This window comes from Ornithodoros turicata, chromosome 2, assembly GCF_037126465.1.
Source record: "Ornithodoros turicata isolate Travis chromosome 2, ASM3712646v1, whole genome shotgun sequence".
NCBI classification, from domain to species: Eukaryota; Metazoa; Arthropoda; class Arachnida; order Ixodida; family Argasidae; genus Ornithodoros; species Ornithodoros turicata.
The window spans coordinates 24,610,318-24,633,032 of NC_088202.1; the positions used below are offsets into that span (position 1 = coordinate 24,610,318).

General features: G+C 44.6%; 1 protein-coding gene across 1 annotated transcript in view; it reads left to right on the top strand.

The window, feature by feature from the left end:
* Nucleotides 1-22,715, top strand: part of LOC135385245 (fibronectin-like) — a 92,083-nt gene that overhangs the window by 53,314 nt on the left and 16,054 nt on the right. The window contains exon 7 of the mRNA XM_064614449.1: nt 19,231-19,420. Within this exon, the coding sequence (XP_064470519.1) occupies nt 19,231-19,420 (190 nt within the window). The remainder of the gene's footprint in view (nt 1-19,230; nt 19,421-22,715) is intronic.

Below are 22,715 nucleotides of genomic sequence, written 5' to 3' on the forward strand. Positions count from 1 at the left end.
AACCTCTATCGAAAACACTCACGGTATTTGACTAGCCATCCAGCGTTCAGCGAGTGCTCTCCAACCCGCTGCACTCGCCCTGTTCCACTGGTGCACCAGGGAGTAGAGAAGGTGCTCCGCTGCGCCGAAGCTTAAAGGGGCAGTGCCTTCTAGCGGTAAAGTCTGCTCCTCTAAGCTTCGGGGCACTCTGAAAAAGAGCTCTCCCTCTAATCCCCGCTGCACGACGATTTCTCGCCACTCCGTGGTGTAGCACGCCATGAGCACTTCTGTCGTAGCTGTCTCTATGTCCTCTTCGCCTACGATGGCGAACGTTTGCAAAAACGTCTCTATATGCAAGCGGGGTACATCACCCCCCGAACCGGGTTGAAAGAACAGTTGCACAATGTGTCTCACAGTGAAACCTGCAGAGAAAAGTTAGGTATCAGAATGGAACTATTTCTAAACAAGAAGAGATAGAGAAACACTTACCAAATGGGGGGCAAATGTGAACCAGAAGGTCTAAAATTGTCTGGAACGTGTGCAGCATTGTCTCGACGGTCTTGATTCGGGGATAGTGGACGAGGGGGTACAGGGGATAACAATCTTATAGTACAGGGTTTTCACGCTCGCACTAACCCCATTTACGTCATATCCATCGATCACGTAAATCCGTCACTTTGCTTCTGTGACAAGACGCCGCCTCTTGTTCGTCCAATATCGTGTGACGAGGAGGGGGAGACACAGGGGGGGTTCGAGAGCAGACACGTTCAAGGACTACAATGAGAGAGAGAGAGAGAGAGAGGAACTGCTGGCACAAAGTGACTAGTCGATATGTGCTGGACGTTTTTATAGCTTCGTACGAAGCGGCTACTCCGGGATCCCAAGGACTCCATGCAGCGTGATCTCCCGAAATCCAGATCAGACGAAGCCCTTGGCTCTTCAGGACTTCGACATCAGTTCAAAAGATACCGCGCTTTCCTTCCCCTGGGAATGACACAGCTCTTGCAGGCCCAGGAATAGTGCCACCCCGCTTCAAGGATGACGCCCCGACAAAAAATTTGAGGAAGCTCAGACGTTAATTAGCGATATCGAATTTTTAAACACTGCATATTATGTTACGAAGCAATTGCGCATTTTCTTTGGTTCGAAACAGGAGAATTTTGAGACCGGGAATTTCGGACCCGGCAATATCGAGCCGCTCCATACTGGGTAGGTGTGAGGTCCCTCGTGAAATGTATTGGGCACAGTTCGATTATAGTTATATTTTAATTTTGCAATGAGCACAGTACGCCCTTAGACGTCACCGTTTTTCTTTTGTTTCTTGCGTAAGCAATTAGGGCACATATTACCTTTTTCATATTCATATGTATCCTTTATTTCCGGGTTGGTGTAATCCTGGCAACGTATGTAGGAAAAAGAAGAATAAGATGAAAGAGGAAGAAGTGCTTCCACAGTTTTCTCAACACTTCACACTAACATAGTATCTCGGAACGTTTTTGTTTTTTGATGGTGTTGTTCCAGGAGCAGTTGCTAGATCATGTTTAATTACATTTCATGCACTAAACTAAAATAATTCGAAAGATCTAGCGATAGCGTCACACAATCATTGTCGCTTAAAAATGATTGTTCAGAATGCTTGAAAAGTAAGGAGAAAGAAGAAAACCAGTTCGACGAAAACGGCGCCCCCTGCTCAATAAGGCGAGAGGGCCTCGGTATTCCCGGTTGCGAAATTCCCGAATTACTGATGTCACGGTCTCGTAACAAGGAACATGTTCGACTGCTTCGTAGAATGACATGCCTCTTTTTAAAATGCGATATCACTAAATAACCTTTCAGTTTCACGAGCTTTCGATATCTGTCGAAATCATTTTAGCGGATGAAACCACGGCCGTTGAGCTTAGCAGGGTGGACACGAGATGACGCCGAAATAAATCGTTTCAAAATAAAAAATGCAAAAAAATTGAAATCATGTAAAAATACATTTTCGAAATAAATTTTGAAAAACAAACTACACCGGTATCCGCGGGGGCAAAGTCAACTCGTAGAAATACACTTCACGAAATCGGTATCCGCCCATTTCATGGAACGGCGTTTTATCGACGCCATTTTATCTAACGCCATTTCGTCGAATATCGCTTCACTAAACACGTCACCATGTGGCCGGTATACAACACATGCCGATACGTTGCAGGGCCCTTCGCAAGCAGAAAATGTTCGTGTTTCTGCATAACTTTTATATTTGACAATGTATTGCCGATTAATCCGAACAGTGTCACAGCCGTGTTCCTGTCCGTTGCTACAATCTTGATGTATAACGTTATATTTCTATCCGTAAACCAAGATGCAGCGCGGATATCCGCGCGCATCCGCGAGTATAACTGCCCAAGCGCACACCTCTAGTTATGGTCTCCACGTGTAGAATGCCCACGACGCTATGATGGACACAGAACAAACACCATTGGGCAACGTAGTATACCGATCATTCCGAATCATTTTCGGGCAACAGTCGTCCAGACGCGCGAACTTATTGACTATCTCTCGGCTTGGAATCAGCTGTCGTATGCCCGCCGCGTTCAAACACAGGTCCATAACTTTTTCAAATACGTATACAGCGTGTCCCAGAAAACGTGTCGCTGAATTTTAATAAAAGAAAACTATGCCACATAGAATTATGCGCTCAAGGGCATTTGTTCTTACTAAGTTTTTGCCACCTCCTGATGTGCATGTCATGTAACATAAGTTTCATTATGTAAATTTTTGCGAACTGAACTCGAAGATTTGCCAAGTAAAGTCACTTTTTTACCCTAGCAATGTGAAGAGCCATTTAATTTAGCGAGATAATTTACTGAGATTAATGATAATTGACAGGAATATTGAGGAGCTATCGTATCGGAAAAAATAGCCGAAAATTATGCTCTACGGGGCTCCCAGAGGATAGCGCGCCACCAATTTTTCAGCGCAATCTTTGTCAACCCCACGAAAGGAGGTTGGAAACCCATCCCACACCGCCATGGTAGAAGGAGATAACACAGACATCGCGTCCGGCTACGGCTAGGGCCATACCTTCCCTCTCCCACTTTCAGGAACTGCCACTTTTTCTACTATCACTCTGTGGGCTGGTTTTCCAACGTCCTTTCGTCGGACTGATAGCGATTGCGCTCAACAAGTCCTCGCGCGTTATACTCAAGTGCTCCAAGAAACATGATGTTCGGGTATTTTTCAGGATAGGATAGGTCCTGAATATCACTGTCAATTATCGTGAATTTGAGTAAATTCGGCACGCTCTTCACATTGGTGGTGTAAAAAAGTGACATTTATGTGGCTAATTTCTGAGTTCAATTCGCAAATATTTACATAATTAAACTTAGGTTACGTGATATGCACATCAGGAGGTGGCAAAAACCTAGTAAGAACACATGTCGCTGACCGCATGATTCTAGGTGGCGTAGCTTTTTTTTATTATTATAATTCAATGACACGTTTTCTGGGACACCCTTATATGAACGAAACCGGCGGCTCGTACAGACAACGCTACGGAGTCTCTCTATGCTATATGCTGACTATGAAAAATACATAAACAAGTAAATAAAGAAAAAATCAGCTAAGAAAGCAAAAAAAAAAAGCGCGGTGCAGTAAAACACCGAAACAAGAGTAGACGAAAACAGGCACGGCACTGAAAAAGTCTCCAAATTTCGGTTGTGTGTGTCGGTTTTCGTCGTCTCTACACTCGGGATTTTACTGTCACGAAAAGACAATTCTCCCATGTACTGGCTACACAATCCGTTTTTCATATCAAAAAGAGAAAAGTGTTAACGCAAGAGCGCGAAAACGAAAAAGTATATCTGATGAAAGTTTTTGTTTGGTACGTATTTTATTTCGGTAGAATGGATGCTGACATGGGTGTATACCGAAATAAACAGTTTAAAATAACTCGCTTCAAAATAAACGCCCAAATATCACCGCGTAAAAATAAATCGTTCAGAATAAACCGTACAATATTAAACGGCTTAAAATATATCATTTAGAATAAATCGTACAATAATGAACGGCTTAAAATAAATCACTCAGAATAAACCGTTCAGAGAAGATTGCACGAGGAAGCGAGATTTAACAAAAGGTGGCGACCTAGGTGGCGACACCTAGTGGCGACGCGTGTTCGATGTTCAAGCAAGGCTGTTGAAAATTCCTCGTTTGTCTGATACTTGACAAAAAGAGCATTGATTCCACTAGCTTAACTTCACCAACTTTAGTTCCACAGAAGCGCTAAATGGCGAGTCACAATAACAGATAGCATATCGGTTGCCTACAACAGCATGCACAGTGTCAAACCACACCGTTAGAGCTCTGGAAATTGTGAAAAAAGCCCTAACTGTTCCAACTTCAACAACGACTAGCAGTGCACGGCAAAAGAGCTTGCCGCGCTGTGCAAAAGACAGCACGTTTGGAGCTCACCAGATATTACAAAAGGAAAGGGCTTTTGCCACATAGGTCACCGCAAGATATTGGATGCCATCATGCATGCAACATGCAATGATCTAGAACAAAACAAAAGGGCACAAGCGAGCACAAGTACAAGAGCACATTTCCTTGGAGATATACACGATGTAGGAACACACCAAACACACTGGACGACATGCGTAGAGATACCAGAGATACACAAGACCAGAAATGTATTGCTCCGCGAGCTGTATGTGTGTGTGAGTGCGAGCCGCCGCCCCACTGGCCCCACGACCCATCGCGAAGCTGGCCGGCTTTCCGTGGGTAGGGGATTTTTAACTCGTCGGTGCGGGGTGCGGGTTGCCTCCGCAGGAGGTGACCGAAATAAACCGTGCAAAATAAATCGTGTTTAAATAAGTCGTTCTAAAATAAATCGTCCCGAAATAAATCGTTCCGAAATAAGTCGTTCTAAAATAAATCGTACGGAAACAAATCCTAGTAATACTCCCATAGTTTTCAAAATCCCGCTACCAGCGAGAAAACCATCGCCAGCTCTCCCGTCACGGACGTATTTCAAAACCCGAAAGGCAGTAGATCATGATCGTCGACCGCCGGTCACTCGCACAGCATGCCGCAGAAAGCCGCCTCCACGTCTCCCTCGCTGGTGTGAGGAGCGGTGGCAAGGCTGGGAACCCGCACCCCGTACCGACGTGTTAAAAATCCCCTGCCCACGGGAAGCCGGCCGGCCAGTGGGAAGTGGGCAAGTGGGCAAGTGGGGCGGCGGCTCGCACACACACAGCTCGCGGAGGAATACATTTCTGGTCTTGTGTATCTCTGGTATCTCTACGCTGCCATGGCTGTCGTCCAGTGTGTTTGGTGATGTTTGGTGTGTTCCTGCATCGTGTATATCTTCAAGGAAATGTGCTCTTGCATGAGCCCTTTAGTTTTGTTCTAGATCATTGCATGTTGCATGCATGATGGCGTTAAATATTTTGCGGTGACGTATGTGGTAAAAGCCCTTTCCTTTTGTAATTTCTGGTGAGCTGCAAACATGTTGCCTTTGTATGGTGTATTCCTTTTCCACAGCGCGGCAAGCTGTTTCGTCGTGCACTGCTAGCCGTTGTTGAAGTTAGGACTTAGGGCAGCGGGCAGAGGTTAGGGAAGTTAGGGCTTTTCTGAGATGTCCGTGGCGGGAGAGCTGGCGATGCTTTTCTCGGGATTTTGAAAACCGTGGGAGTATCACTAGGATTTATTTTGACACGATTTATTTCGGAACGATTTATTTTGGATGGTTTATTTCGTTGACCTCCCGCTGACATGCACGAAGAATTTTTACAATTACAAATTCCACACATAAATTCTGAAAATCATAAATTCATAAAATCCTAAATTCTACAATCATACCACACATTCCTTCCGACGTTCGCATGTTAGGAAATATCTAGCTCTGGAGCACAAGAAAATACCGCCGCCTGCATACTGCCGGCAGCTCGAATAGCCCTGCCAATGGGGACATTTTGGGGGACTCTTCTTCCGGAGACATTTTGTTCGGGGACTTTTATGGAGGGCATTCTTTCCTAGACCCATAAAGTTTGAATGTAAGTAAGTGGGTACATATATTTTCGTTTAACTTTTCACTACTTTCGAGATCACTTTTGCTGTCATTTTGCACCAGCTGCTCAAGCCGAATTATGCATGCATCGTCTGGTTCAGTACAAAAAAAATATATATTATCGTAAATTTTGCTGTCTTTCTTTGCGGCGCCTTCCAAGTGAACTTGAGGTGAAAGCGACCCGTTAGTCGATTTAGAGATTCTGTTCGACATGAGTGAAACCTTGAAACACGACACAGTTCCCATCACCTTCAGGTGAGCCTGTGTCCCAAGGAACGTCTTCCTGGGATAAAGCACTATTATACCCTTGTGTGGCATATCTGTCGTCCTTGCCTGAGCCATGGCCAGAACGGGTGTACACCGAAATCTACACATAAAAATAAAACATGAAAAAATCCACGCTTAAAATTCCAGCCGCCCATCCCCTGAAATAAACAATTTAAGTTTCCTCGCCCTTAAAATCGAGACTGTCAAAATAAATCGTAGTCAGACCTAGCGGCAAACTCTGCCGTACGTTATTTTATGGCCAATACGATGTTCTGTTCAACTGACGTTCTCTATTCACATGTGTACGAATCCACAATATTGGCATCCTCAATTCACGCATGTTCCATAATTAACTATGCCAGTAATAGCCGGAGAAATCGAAATATCCAGTTAGAGTGAGACGACGACGTGCATGAATACAAGGATATTTTTCACTCCATGTTAGCGCCGCGAAGCAGCTGTGGCCATGAGTGGCGTACACATGTGGACAGATGAGAGAGGACAATACGAAGGAGTTGGGGCAGGGAGGTTATGCGTCCTGGATCGAGTTCGGGGAGAACTGTGCCAACATTCGTCTCGAAAGTCTTCGGAGCACCCAGGGAAAACCTCAGAGAGCAAAGTCGTTGGTAGGATTGAAACCAACCACCACCTAGTCTTCAGCGCGACCTTGGCAACAAGAATAACACACACACACACACATTCCCGAGTTGAGCTGGTGGAACAATGCCGTTCCTATATACGCTGGATGGCCTTATGAAATAAATGGGGAATTTGTATGTTTCTTTGTCCGTTCCCTTGTTTCTTCCCAAACTCAGATATGTGCTGCCTACGTAGTCATGGCCAACTGGAAGTGGTAGAGGCATGGACTACTACACGTGGGTTCAAGCTAGCTGACACTTCGAATCCGTCCCCTTCTTTATTGTTCTCCTTTAACACAAATACACATGTTTGTATACGAAGTACGTAGCCACGGATAATGTGCACGCAACACACCTCCAGTAGGGCAAAACTGTCGTTCTCAGATGAATGCTCATTCCAAGAATGAAGAGTGTACTATTTTCCAAGGTGGACTAGAAGGCTTCGGCTGTCCACCAACTAGAGGGGAGGGATTTTGAAGGATTTATTTCGACGAGTTCATTTCGCGAAGTTTATTTTTCAGAGTTGATTTCGACCACGTTGGTATTTACACGATTTATTTTTAAAAGTTTATTTTGGAAGTTGAATTTTTAAGCGATTGATTTTTCAACGTTTTATTTTTCAATGGGTCACATCACCGTCACACCCGTCCGGGTATTAACAGAAAAAGGCAATTCGAGTGTTCGTCTGCGCCTCCCGACCAGTGAAGTCAAGGAGTTCCGGGACAACAACAACAATAGATGATGACGATGAGATGGGGTGTTTCACCGCCGTGGTGCGGTACCCTATGCCCCATCGCAAGTTCCGGGAAGTCAATCAAGAGGAATGGAATAATGTAAAAGGGCGGTTCAGGAAATTCGTTCATCGCACGTCTGGCACAAGAAATTCGACAGTTAATCCGGCCCCACAGTTGTGATGGTAAAAACTGCTGTGGACATTACTACGTCACATTGACGTGTGTACTTCCCGCTTGCATGTGCCACACTTTATACGAAATACTTTGTTAGGCACTTCCCCCATAGGCACCCGAACTGCACCTGAATGTACCTCACTTGTCCGCGCGTATCTCTACTTGTTTCTGTGTGCGCATATTTCATATACATTTTCATGTGTTCAATGCGTGTATACGCGTATGCTTCTTTCAAGTAACCGTCGTTCAGCGAACAAAGGCACTCTCTTCTTCTTTGCCGTTGCATATCATTATGTGTCATGTACGACTGTTGTGGAATCCTTCGAACATAAATGCGGGTCGGAAAAACTGCTAAGAAATACATAATTTAGAAGTCCCTTCTTTGCAATGCCAAGCAGAATGCGAATACCTTGTTGCGAAACGCACACCGAGCGTTTTTGCAGCGGAGCGATCCAGCAGTGGGAACGGAATTACCCGCCAGTCTGGCAGTCGTTTTTTTTTTCTTTTCTCATTTTGTATGTGCGGTTCTACAGTCGTTTCCTGCCTAAAAGTGGTATACCACTACGAAGGTGACATGTTACTGCATGCCTGATATTTTTTAGTCAAAGTCGGATGTGGTGTTTTTGAAGAACAGGTTTACGAATACAGTGCATCTTGCCGAAGCATGATCTATACTAATGCATATTCCACCTTTCCAGTAGGGTTAATAAGTAAATAAAATACATCGCCCGAAAGAGCAAAAATTAGAGCTATCCTTTTGATACAAATTTTTTATGTTCGAGATGTATAGGTTATTTGTAGACCGACTGCAAATATTAGAGACAAATCACACTAGGTAGCTTTGTGGCGATACTGTAATTTGTAAAACAAAGTACACAAAAGTCTTTATAAGTTTTTGCATGCAGTAACAGTCTGTTGTGCGTAGAATATGTGAGAAAAAAAAGTGACTGTGTGGCTTCTCTGCGGGGCGACTGAGGTGCCCTCAAATTGCAAGGAGAGCGCAGTTTGGGCACGCGCTGCTGTTCACGCGGGGACGTTTCATTATTTCTTTCAAGACCACTGCTCCTCAGGCTCAAGGACAGTTGAACTTGTTCATCACACACGGTGTCCTTTCATATAAAAAATAATGACGCATATCGGAGAGCCCGAGGTGCCAGCCTTGCCTGAATTGAGATGAAATCGCCCCCGTAAGCACCTTCCGATGTACTAATACTCGCTATTCTATAAACTTGTTTTACCCCACGTAATGACGTTATCAACAAATATTTCAGTTTGTGCTGTTCAGACGTTTTTTTTTTTCGCCTCACGGCAATGAAGAACGCAGGGTACCCTTCCCCATCTGAGGTAGAACCTCCACCGGATTGCTTGGACGAGCCATTTTCTCATAAAAACATCGATGGCTCTCATATTTGTATTCGCCGCACTTCTCAACACGTAACCATGGTGGAAAGTAACTGTTAGCCGCCCCAGGGCGCCCTCACCAGAGTGGGCGCCATGGCAGGCCTTACGAGGTTTGTTGGACAATATAAAGCAGGAATGAAGAGAATTTGAATTTACAGTCTCGTTGAATTTACGATCTCGCAGGAATGAAGAGAATTTGAATTTACGATCTCGTTTATTTGTCACATTTGAAATTTGTGTGTTGTATCTTCCCTTCCTGATACGCATGCCGATTGGCAGTATGAACAAATAATGTTTTCTTTTATTTGTGTAGAGAACTTGTGACGGCAGTGAGGAGGGGGGGGGGTTCATTTTTACCCTGCTCCGAGCACAAATTCGCCTCTGGACGGCTCTGGTTCTGAGGCTGAATCAAACAAACAGACGAATACAACACGAGCCTCAAGTGCCTAGGAACATGAACAATTGAAATATGGCAGTCGTCGAAAAAGCCCGCCGCTGTCTGGCTTTTCTAACGGCTGCCAAATTTAACAGAACCATGCACCGTATTGCTCTCCTGTAGGTAAGGTTAAGTTAGGCTTAGGCTTGTCCCCAACTGCCGACGCTCCTGGATGTGTACGCACTGAATATGCATGCTGGCTGTGAACTGCACAGTACTTTGCGTATCTCTTTTCCCCTTTGTACACCCGAAGTAGAGCGTTCCAACCATTGACAGCTCAAATAAGCTTGAGAAAAACAAACCGCAAGAAAAAAGCAGCTCCCGGTGCTTCCGACTTGAGACATTCGAGCAGAACATTCCGGGTCAACCAGTTTCTCAACCACACCTAAAATGTGGACACAAATCGCCGACGCGGGAGAACGAGCTTCTCACCACATGATCGGGAAGCGATGCACCTACAAACGGCCTACGAGGCTAGCAAGCATGCTAAGCAATGGCTCTCAGGCGCATGCGCACAGCCCAAACCGCACGTACGAGCCCCAGCTGTCCCTGCATCCGCGACGGGGAAATGAGATACAGAACACGAAGAAAGAGGTAACCGGAAGAGAGCGCTTTCGTTTGGAGAGAAACCACGGGATGGCGCCAAAGTGCAGAGAATGCTAGTAACGGCAAAACCACTATTTTTATACGTAGGGATCTGCAAAACTACTGTAAGTTTGTGGAATTTGTTGACTGAAATCGGTTCCCAGTCTGTTGCTCTAGGGAATGACACACTTTGGCCCACGCATCGCAGTCGTGGGTGCCGTGAGATGCGATTTCGTTGCATCTCCCATAGACTGCCATGTACAGGAAATCTGACAAACTTTAATTCGCCAAAATTCAGTGGTTCGCTTCAGGCCTCCAAATATGTGTCATTCCCTATATAAACTCGGGAGGAACACGCCCGTATCTGTTTCGCGTGGAACTTTAGCGTGGTTTACGAGATCCCTACGAACAAAGTTCCCTATAGACTTTCTTGAGAAGAGAGTCCACCTTCAACCTCGAAGGCATCAGGATTATGATCAGTTTAACGCATGTAGGAATTTTACAATAAGCTGATACGCCAAACTAAAGAACGATATTATAATTCGCTGTTCGATTCCACATGGGATCTTCGAATGGTGTGGCGTAATCTTAATCGTGTTAGGTGTCGTTCTGTGGGGTATCACTACACTGAAGAGCTTACAATTTATTTCTTTATTTATTCATTCGTTCATACTGCAGACCCAGTTGTGAGTCCTATCATGTGCGGACATTCTTATTAAGCCACGAACAAAAACCGTTATAATATCTTTGAGGACAGCTTCCTCATAGATAGCCGATAGATATAGGAGATATATAGATATAGGAGATAAAGCCATTCGCTGTATCTTTTCTAATGCTGCAACATCATTTTTATTATACGGATCCCAAATCTGTGAGGCGTATTCCAATATCGGCCTAACAAATGTTTTATACGCAGCCAGCTTAACCTCATATGGGGCCGACCGGAGCTTCCGTCGCAAAAGCCATAGCTTCTTGGTAGCGAGATTGCAAATTTTCTCTATATGTGAACTCCATTTCAAACTTGTTAAAGTTATACCCAAATAGTGTACTTGATTAACTTTCCGAATTTCACGATTATCTAGCATGTACTGGTACCCAAGCGGTGTTTTTTTCTTTGTTATGCTCATGGAATACGTCTTACAGACATTAGGCTCCATACAAAGTTCATCACACCACTGCTTCACAGCGCACAGGGACTCATTTAAAGTTATCTGATCTTGCACAGTATTAATTTCAGACCATAGACGCAATCATCCGCAAATACTCGAATCTTCACAGGAGGTAAAATTCTATCGGGCAAATCGTTAACATATAGCAAAAACAAAATTGGTCCTAAAACACTTCCTTGTGGGACGCCAGAAGTAACACTCAAGGAGAAAGAAAATACTCCGTCCAAACTCACAAACTGGGCTCTACTTGAGAGATATGCTCGTATCCAGGTCAATAAACCTTCGGGGAAACCGTACTTATGGAGTTTTCCAAGAAGTTTGAGATGTGATACTTTATCAAAAGCCTTCCAGAGGTCAATAAATAATGCGTCAGTCTGACCTAAATTATTTAAATCTGCTGTAAAATCATAAGTCACCTCTAACAACAATGTTACAGTACTTCTGCCGCAACGGAAGCCATGGTGACAAGAATGCAACAACTGATAGGTCTCCAAATAACTAACGATCTGCTTTGCTATATGTTCTAAAACTATAACACATGTGCATGTTAGAGAAATGGGTCGATACTTGTTAACGTTAGGTAAGTCACCTTTTTTGGGTATTGGAATAACCTCGGCTGTAAGCCAGTCCAGAGGAAGACAAGAATTTCTAAGCGATGAACTAAAAATTATATACAGATATTTTGCTACTCATTCCGCATATCTGCGCAAGAACAGATACGATATCTTATCTGGTCCCGGGGATTTCCGAACATCACGTTCAAGTAATAGATTCAAAATGCCCTCAACTGATATATCTATATCATCCATCTGATATTTAATAGTACACTCAATGCGATTATCAACAGCAGGTATATATTTAGAGAAGACTGAATGAAAATGCAAGTTAAAATGGGTAACAACGGTTTTCTTGTCAGTAGTGTGCACACCATTCCCAAAGAGTGCGTTTACATTTTCTTTGTTTTGTGAAAGGGAACGCCAGAATTTCCGTGGATCACTGGAGAGCATATTATGCAATGTAATCGCATGAAAACGTCTTTTTGACGCTGTTATTTCCCTGAGATTACATCTCCAATTCATTAACTCAAGGCGAGGAGCATTGTGTTTACGCTGCAAAAGTTTTATACGACGTTTTAAATGAATTATATCACGTATGATCCATGGATTCCGTCGCCCCCTTTTTATACATCTACTTGGGACGTAGTTCTCTCTACAGTATTCTACGATTTTTCGAAATTCCTTCCACATAACAGTCACGCTTTCAAGACAAGCAAACCCATCTAGCTTGAGCTCAAGAAGGTCCAGAATAGATTCGTCTGCTGCATATTTAAAATCCTTCACAACGCTATTTTTGTTTTCCGTACGGGGAAAATTTTTTCCCAACTCACATTCCACAAAAAAAAGTTTGTGGTCGGAAATTCCATCAGCAATACAAACAGTATAATTAGGAAGAAGTCTACTAGCAAACACTAGATCTAGCACTGAACAAGATGTATCACTGTTCCGCGTGGGCTCAGTAACGATTTGGGTTAGGTTGTGATCAAAGACAAGATTTTAAAAAAGTTCAGCGTTAGCATCCCTTCCAACTGAAATGTTATTTTGACACTCTATATTAGGCAGATCAAAGTCACCCATAAGAACAAACTTGCATACACAAACATAAATACATTACACACAAAATACATATGCATACAAATACATTACGCTCAAACATTATTTAGCCGTAGACCGTCAAGGAAATCAGACAATAACTGTAAAGAGGATGGGGATTTATCGGGTGCCCTGTATACTGCTCCTATTACAATAACCTGACCCATGAATCTGATTTTACAAAACAAGCTTTCGTGGTCAGGGGTGGGATCCAAAGGTTCAATACACAGGCATTTTTTAACTACTATGGCAATACCTCCACCCCTGGCACCTCTGTCTCTCCTAATTATAGTGTAATCCGGTGGAACGACTTCGTCGTTATCGATGTTGGGTGCCAGCCATGGCTCACTAATAGCTGCTATACATGTGCACTATATTCATTAAAGGAAAAACACTCGCTGCAAAAAAAAAAAAGGCAGACGTCTTTAATCAACATTTCGGTAATATAGGGCCCAGTGTCGTGCATTCACAGCGCCTTGAATCGTGTCAATTCATAACGACAAATTCAGTTAATTTTTTTTCCAACATATGAAGCTGATGTGATGTCCGTATTTGCCAATATGACAAATTCTAAAAGCTCTGAAATCGGTTGGTTTTAAATCTTACCTATCAAGTATGTGCTAGACCTATGCTGCGTTCCAATACCCCGGTTAGTCGACTGCCTAGCGGTCTAACCGGAAGTGCCGCCATGTTAAGTCTCGTTCCAAATCTCGCCAAGTCCGCTATTCAGTCGGCTACTGCCTAGTGCGCATCGATGCAGTGTAGTTATACGCCTGACGATCTGACAGCCGGGATGGAGACGCGCGTTGACGGTACCAGCGTGCCCGCTGTTTCTGCTGGCTTTAAATGTAAAGTTGCACATAGTGGTATGTTTTTTAAAACTGCGTATAGAGTTGCAACACATGTTTAGTTGTGAAGGTGACAGTTTATGCACGATGTCCTACAAACTTAGCGCATTAGAGTCCTGCTGCGCTTGCGCCGTACGCATTTCTTGCGTGAGCAACGAGATGGCGCCACAGGCGCCTCGGCTAGGCAAACCTGTTCCAATAGTGACAAGCAAAGGGGTCTACTCAGCTGCCTAGTCAGGCGGCTTCGCGGGCGCGAGGTATTGGAACGCAGCCTTAATCGCCCCTCGCTTGGCTCATATTTACAACTTAGCCTTGTCGTCAGGCGCGTTTCCTTCTCGGCTGAAGATAGCGCATGTCGTCGAAGTCTTTAAAGGAAGTGACAATAATACCTTATCCAATTATCGACCGAGTTCTTCCTACCTTATCAAAACGTCTGAAAAGCCTCGCATTGAATAGGCTGACATCATTTCTCGATAAGCACAACAGAATATCTAATTTCCAGCGCGGTTTTTGTAAAATGCGATCTACCGAAACTGCGTTATTAAATATTAAAGAGCAAATCCTCTTCGATTTTGAGTGTAACAAAATATCATGACATATTTTCCTGACCTAAGTAAGGCTTTTGACATGCTAAGTCCTGACATCCTTGAAACTCCATTACGGCTCATTACATCATATCTAGGCAGGAAACAAAATGTGGCTATAGGGCAATTTATTTCGGACTCTAGGAATATTCAAACTGGCGTCCTCCGGGGTAGCATCCTTGAAGCCTCTGTTATTTAATGTGTATTTAAACGTCATAGTTCAAATCTGTAAACATTCTAAATTGATTATTCATGCAGATGACACCACCCTGTTGTTCTCTGGCCTAAATGCTGACTCCCTTGTAACTATGGCAAACGAGGATTTGTACAATCATTTCCAATGGACGGCAAACAATTCACTTCAGTTTAACGCAAGCAAAACCAAGGCGATTCTATTTACGCCAAGAAATAAGCAGTTCCCTTAATTATGTTGCTAAGAATAGGTGATGATAACATATAATTTGTTAATAGTCAAAAGTTACTCGGTGTCTATTTTCAGAGCAACATCACCTGGGACGATCATGTTGACCACATAAAGAGTAATATATCTAAATCTGTGGGAGTCCTCTGCGGAAATCGCTACATATTACCCACTTAGATAAAGTTAATGGTCTACAATTCTCTATTTCATTCGTACTTCAATTATTGCAGCCCAATTTCGGGGACCACGACATATGGTAACTTACACTGTATATTAAGGTTACAGAAGAAGAGTCTTATGAGTATAGCCAATTTATCGTTTCTAGACCTTGTAGACAGTCTCTTCATCAACTTTAGTATCATACCTGCTCCAACGTTATGCCACTATCGACTACTCACAATGTATAAAAATCCGGTGAAAACTCATAACAGCACTTTTCTCAACATATTAAAGTTTGCAGCCCCCTCCTGCAGTGCTAACATACGTCACAAAGACACCTGGAAAATTCCGCTCTCAAGAACGAAGTATGGTAACCAAAAACTAACCTCTCAAGGTCCTAGACGGGTAGAAATCCAGCGGACCGGTAGGGAAGTACGAAGAGAGTTGCCCCAGCCGCCGATATTTCAAACAGAGACTGTTGTTCTTCTGGACGCCTTCCTCATCATTGGCATTGTATTTAAAGGGTGACGTACGAGGTGCTAAAGGTTCATGCGAATTGCAGGTCAACAGCCCGGGGGGAAGAAAGGGTCCGTACCGGCCTTTACTGCCGGAGTGAATGGCCGCTTTTTTAGAGTGTGGAGGGGACTATCTGATTGGAATGATCTTCACTCCAGACCGGTTACAGAAATGGGAGGTTCACGAACAAGGGGACGAAACGGGACAACACGCAGCAATTGGCGAGCATTCCCAAAGATAAGGAGGTTAGTGGTTACGTGGGGCGGGTGGTTACCACGTAGCCGCTAACCTCCTTATCGTTCGGAATGCTCGCCAATTCCTGCCTGTGGTCCCATTTCGTCCCCGTCTTCGTCCTGCCCTCTTCTGTAACGATAGGTTCTTTCAAGTTACCGCAACCAGTGCGAGTTGCTGAGGCGTATGTCCGCCACCGTCATGACAGTGTTTCGCTCATTTGTACTCTAGGAGCGGGTTGAAAATTTCTGGTTCATACACTATTGCGATCCCAATAAAAGCATCTGAGGGATGTTTAGCAGGGCAGTTCCGTAGGACTGCCTGGGTCCTTGAGCGAGACGGGAGTAGCACCTATTCTTCGTTTTTAGGACGATGCAGTGTTGTTTTTCTAATGTTATGCAACGTGGATCAATAAGAAGGTTTGCATAAACGAAAAGCAAAAACACTCACACACACACACACACACACACACACACACACACACACACACACACACACACACACACACACACACACACACACACACACACACACACACACACACACACACACACACACACACACACACAATGAGAAGTAATATCAGTGGTGGGTATTAAATCGGAAAACGCTTTATTATTACACGGACTCCCTGCTGGAGTTATCATGGAAATATTGGCAATATTGGCGCAAAATGGGCTTGCCAATATCGGCAGCCCATATCGGACCAATATTCAACCAACACTGACGTGCTGCTTGGTGTCAGGCGCTTTACATTCGAAGGAGCTCATGTAAGTTCACACAGGCATGTTAGGTGTTTATGCTGCAGCGCCGTACACACGGACGCATGCTGCAGTTAAGCACAGATAGTTTGCTTTCGCAATGCACTGCACAAAAAGAACAGAAGAAGAGAAAATCTGAAAGACCGAAAGTCGCACAGCCGACAACATATACATCGGTTGGTTTGCGTACTCCCATTTATATACAGGATACCCACGATAACTCTAGAAATTATCTCTAACACATAGCGCTGTCAAAGAAAAACTGACAGCTTTCCTATGACGTTTGCGTTATAAACGAGCTGATCTCACAATGCAGCACCTGTTTTTAACACAAACGTAATAGGAGACCTGTCAGTTTTTCTTAGACAGCGCTATGTGTCAGCGATCATTTCTGCAGTATAGCCGAGGCTGATTGAGATATTTTTATAATGTATGTCACTTCATGAATGCTACCCAAAATTATCGGTGATCCCTAATTCTTCTATGGAGTGTGTTTTTTTATCCGCCACAAAATTTACATCAAAAAGCCATGAGGGCAGCCTAGATATCGTTTTTGCAGCTCAATTCTATGGTCAGGCTGACATCCTCCCCAAGACAGTTTGCAACTACACGATGACTAACTACCTAAGATTAATAAATTAACTCTTCAATTAGGTGATATCCGGCAAAAGCCGGATAGCAGAACGAGAGATTATCCTATATATATACATATATATATGCGTGTGTGTGTGTGTGTGTGTGTTTACGATTTGATCGTGCACTCCCAGCCGAGTACAGCTGATTCGTCCTACTTGGGACTCGTCAGCCCAGCGTAGGGAAGTGACACGATCTTGGGTCGGCACTACCAGTGCGTCTCGGCGAGACCTGAAACACGCACCTGCGCTAAGATTTTGATATGATCGCTTTTAAAATGTACCACCAAACAGCCCGATTTTTATCCGTTTTTAAGATTTTTATTGCATTTTGATATGCAATTTTGATATGCAAGTGAGCCGAAAACTGAAAAGGGGCGCCCGAGATACGCATTACCTTTGCCGACGGAGGCTTATCTGGACGGGAAAGCGAACTAATGTGGCCAGCAGGTCGCCACTTCAATCATATCCATCGCTGACTATCAGGTCGCCCTATGGCGTGAAACGGGGGCTGTACCCCCTGCTTTCCAGGCCGCCGCGGTTTCGGGTTCGGCTCATTTGCATATCAAAATTCGGGGATGCATATCTTCACGCACGTTCGTGTTCCAGGATTTTTGAAACGTGGAATGGCTTTCAACTAGAATGGTCTCTCATTCGGATCTCCCGCTTTTGCCCGAAATCCCCTAATTAAAGAGCTAAGGAATTTATTTTAGGTAATTAGTCATCTTGCAGGTGCATACTTTATTCTTGACGATGTGAATCTCCCGTAAAACTCAACTGCAATAATGACATCAAAGCTGCTCTCATGGCTTTTTTGTATAAAAAGTCTGTAACGGATAAAAACACCATATATATCTGGTGTTTCAGTTAAATCCCCGGGCTAAATAATTCGCGAACTTGTGCACCAATCGACGAAGTTTCTTTTTACAAGTATCTGACCGATACCACCTACAAGCCGCGCACCGTGTGAATGATTGGGAGGCGCTCATTATTTAAATAAAGGTTGAAATGATTTTCGTAAAAAACATAACTTCTAAAGCAGGGCGCTGTCGGCACTTAAATGGGTACTATCCCTATCGGGACCTTCAGTGGACACCTTTTAGAGAAGAATCTGCCACCGAAGCGGGTAATATGTTGCTGTAATCAATTGGTTTCGGTTTACATATTTTGTCGCGGCGGCTTGCTGTGAAGTGCAAAAGGCTTTGCCTGCCTGCATGCTGCTGATGATGGCCCAATAAGGTCGAAACAGCTGCCCAGTACGCACATGCGCCGGAGCGTGTACCGTGAAGGTTGTGTCCAGCATTCTATGTTACACAATGCTATTCCAGACAAAAAACACGTTTTCTAGTGAGACATTTCTTGAAAAATCTATACGTTATCTTCATTGACAGATGGGAAATTTCGTCATTACGACCTAATCATTTGTCATTTTGACGTGAAACTCACACGTACACTCTTAAAAATGAACTTCACCATATAGCACGCTCCTAGCCAACCATCACCCCGTATGACAACGTTCTCGTCCTAGATTTGTTGAAAACGGGAGGAGGAGCCTGTTTTGTGCCGTGCATAATGGGAACAAAATACGCTCCTTCCCCCGTTTTCAACAAATCAGGGGCGAGAACGTTGTGATTCGGGATGATGGCTAGCTAGGAGCGTGCTATGTGGGGAAGTTCATTTCAAAGAGTGTAGACACACATCACTTTCAGCGTGCATCGCAAAATAGCGCGCGCTTGTTATTCACCCAGCGTTGCATTGCGAGTGTATATGACATAATCGGCATTGTGTACAGGATATACCTACTTCCAGCAGCCTATGAGACTCACAAACATGAAGCCCCTTTAAGAATGCCGCTTTCTTAGGTGAATTCACTGGCGGTTTCAAATAAGTGTAGTTGAGCAAACATATGTTTCGGAAGAACACGTATGCATAGAAGAAATACGTTCCTCATTATTGCGTGACAGTCGCATTCTTGAAACTGACATCTTTGTCTGCAGGAAGGAGCTTCCAAAAAGGATGATGAGGCATCTCGTGAAGTAGACATCAGAGCTTCGTGCCGTGGAGAAGCCTGTGCGTATTCCTTGCGGGGACTCAAAGGAGGAGTATATCACGAGGTCGAAATTTACCCGCATTACAAGGACGTTGGCCCGTTTGGTGCAGGCGGTGGTGTGACAGGATGCGTAGTCCGTGAGCAAAGATATTTTTATTTGCATCTGTTGTTGTTGTTGTTAAGGACACCGTCGAGTGCACTTATTAAGTGCTTCATGGGGTGAATAAACAAGATTCCGTCCAGTACAAAAGACGCTTCACTGATGCCAGCTGTTCGTGATCTTTAGCATGTCTAGCATACAATGTCTTGGTGTGCTACTCGTACTCAATTCCTGCTGGCGGTGCTGGAACTTTCCATCGGTTGACATAGGGATTTTTTGCATATCAAGGTGCTGTTCACGTTTGAAATTATACAGGTGATCACGAACATTGAGTTCCATTGGGGATTCTTGAGTTTCTGAAAAACCTCTGTCGTCGACGTCTTCCTACCATCCTGTATGCCCTGCTGTGCAGTAATGCCGCTTGCTTTCTTAACCATAAAAGGCAAATTATATCAAATTTAAACGAAAAATAATGAGGCAAGGGAAGAAAAAATCCGACTACCAACAAAGAAAGTCGACCGACCCAAGCAGCATACAATATTGAACACATATTGGTAATATTGGCGTAATATGGGCTTGGCAATATGGGCAGCCCCTATTGGTCCAATATGAAGCCTGGGAGCGCTCCCCATATTGGCAGTCCATATTAGACCATTATCGATAATCTTGGCAGCCCATATGGGTACAGTATTGGACCAGTATTGCCGCGCTGCTTGGGGATTTAGTAGTATTTATTATTTTTGGTACGCACCTAGTCGGACTCTATACCCATGTGGCAGGGACTGAACAGCGTAGTTCCGAGGTTCGGGTTTTCCATCACATTAGTGACACGAACATTGATTTTCCCGTACGCATAGCTGGCTGACGAAACACCTAGGTCACTAAGACGAGGAAATAGGCTTATTACCACTCCACTCCTTCAGCGCGTGCACACACATTGTTGCAGACAAATGCAAAACAACTTTCGATTTTGACAGATTTGCATTTATTGCGTTCGATAAAGATACCGATCATTAAAGAGCAGACGCTGTACGTTAAGCTTCATGAGCATTGAGGAAGGAGTACATTGAGCATTCCACGCTACATCTTTCCGTAGCAGTCTGTTAAGAGGTGCAGACAGATCAGCGAGTGCTTTGACGTAGCTGCCGTAATACTGGTATTCTACTTCGGGTTAAAGAAATTCGCACTTTTTCTGCTTGAGTCGGAATCCATATTCTCGAAGTCTTTGCAGCACTGCCTCCAGATGAGCGAGAGGTTCACGTGTTTCACGTTGATAACATGCTGCTCCATTCAAACGAGCGGTGACCTCTTCCATTGTCCTCTGGAAGATCGCAGGAGCTGAGGAAATCCCAAAAGGCATCCTGTTGAAACGGAACAGACCCTTATGAGTACTTACAACCAGTACTCCTTTCGCTTGTTCATCGAATTCCAACTGAAAGTACGTTTCTGACAGGTCCAGTTTCGAGAAGTGCTTTCCTCCGCTCAGCTTTGCAAATAATTCTTCCAGGCGAGGCAGGAGATACTGCGCGACGTCAAACTGAGCGTTTACAGTGACGCTGAAGTCACCGCAGACACGAACTAGTCCGTTCGGATATGGTACTTCCACAATCGGTGTAGCCCAGTGAGAAGCGTCGGTTGGTGTCAACGCTCCATTATTTACTTGTCTCTCGAGATATTTTTCAGCGGCTGCAAGAAGAGCAAGCGGGATAGGTCTTGCCTTAAAAAAATGGGCCTTTGACCTTCAGCCTGGAACTGCACTTTGAATTTTGGAGCAACGACATAACCCTTCCTCAAAGAGGTCTTCGTAGACCTGAGGAATGTGTGACAAGCATCGAGAGGGCGTTTGAATTTGTCCAACCAACATAGCATTGAGTCAGGCCTTAGTCTTGGAATCCATTCTCTGCCAAGTAAACAAACGTCCTTGTCTCCGGTGAAAAGTGCTTGAGGTTCTTGTGGTTCCCCGGCAACGGTTACGTTCACCAAACACGTCGGGCTTTAAACGATATCCAGTGGTCGGTGAGGACCTTGAGTTTCTCAGGAGCTGCATCCAATTGAGGCTTTCCCAGCTTGAGCCAAACACCTTCACCGAAGACCATGTAATAGGAACCAGTGTGCACTTGTACCTGAATCGGTCTTCCGTCGGTAATACACGTTAAGGTCTCCTGTTCGTGTCCAACATCGAAGACACTCGTAATTGTTTTGAGAGAGCGGCGGGAAGAAACTGTTCCAGCAGCCTATCTCTTCTTCGTGGGACAAATACGTTCGATATGACCCATTCGGTTGCAAGCTCTGCACCTCTCTGTGTTGAAACGACAGGACACTCCTGCATGGTTAGTGTTACCTGCAGCGGAAACACCTTTCTTGCGGTCGGCCGCCACCAATTTGCACTTTGCTAAAGATGCTTAAGGTCGACGAAGCTGAGGTCTCCCCATCCAAACTGACAAGATTCCTTTTGGGCCCTCAGACAGCTTTCAAAAATCCTCAAAGCTTTGTTGATGTCGAGGTCAGTTTCCTGGACTAAACGTGCTCTAATACGGTGGTCCCGCAGACCAACAATGAATGCAGTGCGTAAGGAACAAGCCCGTGGATCAGTCTCTTCTTCATGCTACAAAATAATATGATTGACCTAAGTCTTACAAGGAATGCCGTCGGTGTCTCATGCTCCCCGTACGGGGAGCACGAGACACCGACGGCATTCCGTGCGAAGCTGTCCTCCGCGCTCTACGTGGAGCGCGGAGGACAGCTTCGCACGTTCGAACTACTTGAGGTGCTTCGTGGAGGAACAGCCTTCTAACTTCTTAAGGAGGTCCACAAAAGGCACATCGGTGATCTTGTTGGGTTGGAGTAACGACTGCAATATCTTGAAAGTCCCCGCTCCCAAAAGCGCAATCAGGGTGTTGCTTTTGTCGTCATCTGACACGATTCCGGAAACATCGAGGCATGCTTGAGAACGGGTCTGATACAATCCCCAGTCTTCATTCTCAGGATCGAATGGTCCCGTGCCGATGAACCTTGACGCTGTTGTCGGAGCAGTCCAACTGCAAAGAAATTCCTGGAGTCGCCGGAGCTGCCATCCCAAGGATGTTGTCCTCTAGGAGTCGAACTGGTATTCGCCCAGAAAACAAGACGTTTAGTCAACCTAAGTATGTACATGCGTGGTTACCAAAACGGCTCAAGTTTCTGATTGAGGGCATTCCGCTCAATCAGCTGTCACGTGCGCCTAGCATAGCTGCGTGTCTTCAGCTTCTTCAGCTGACGCCGCTACATTGGTCTACCCGGACTCTTCAGAGATATATGTGCACAGTACCCCTCGATAGCTTCCCACTACACAT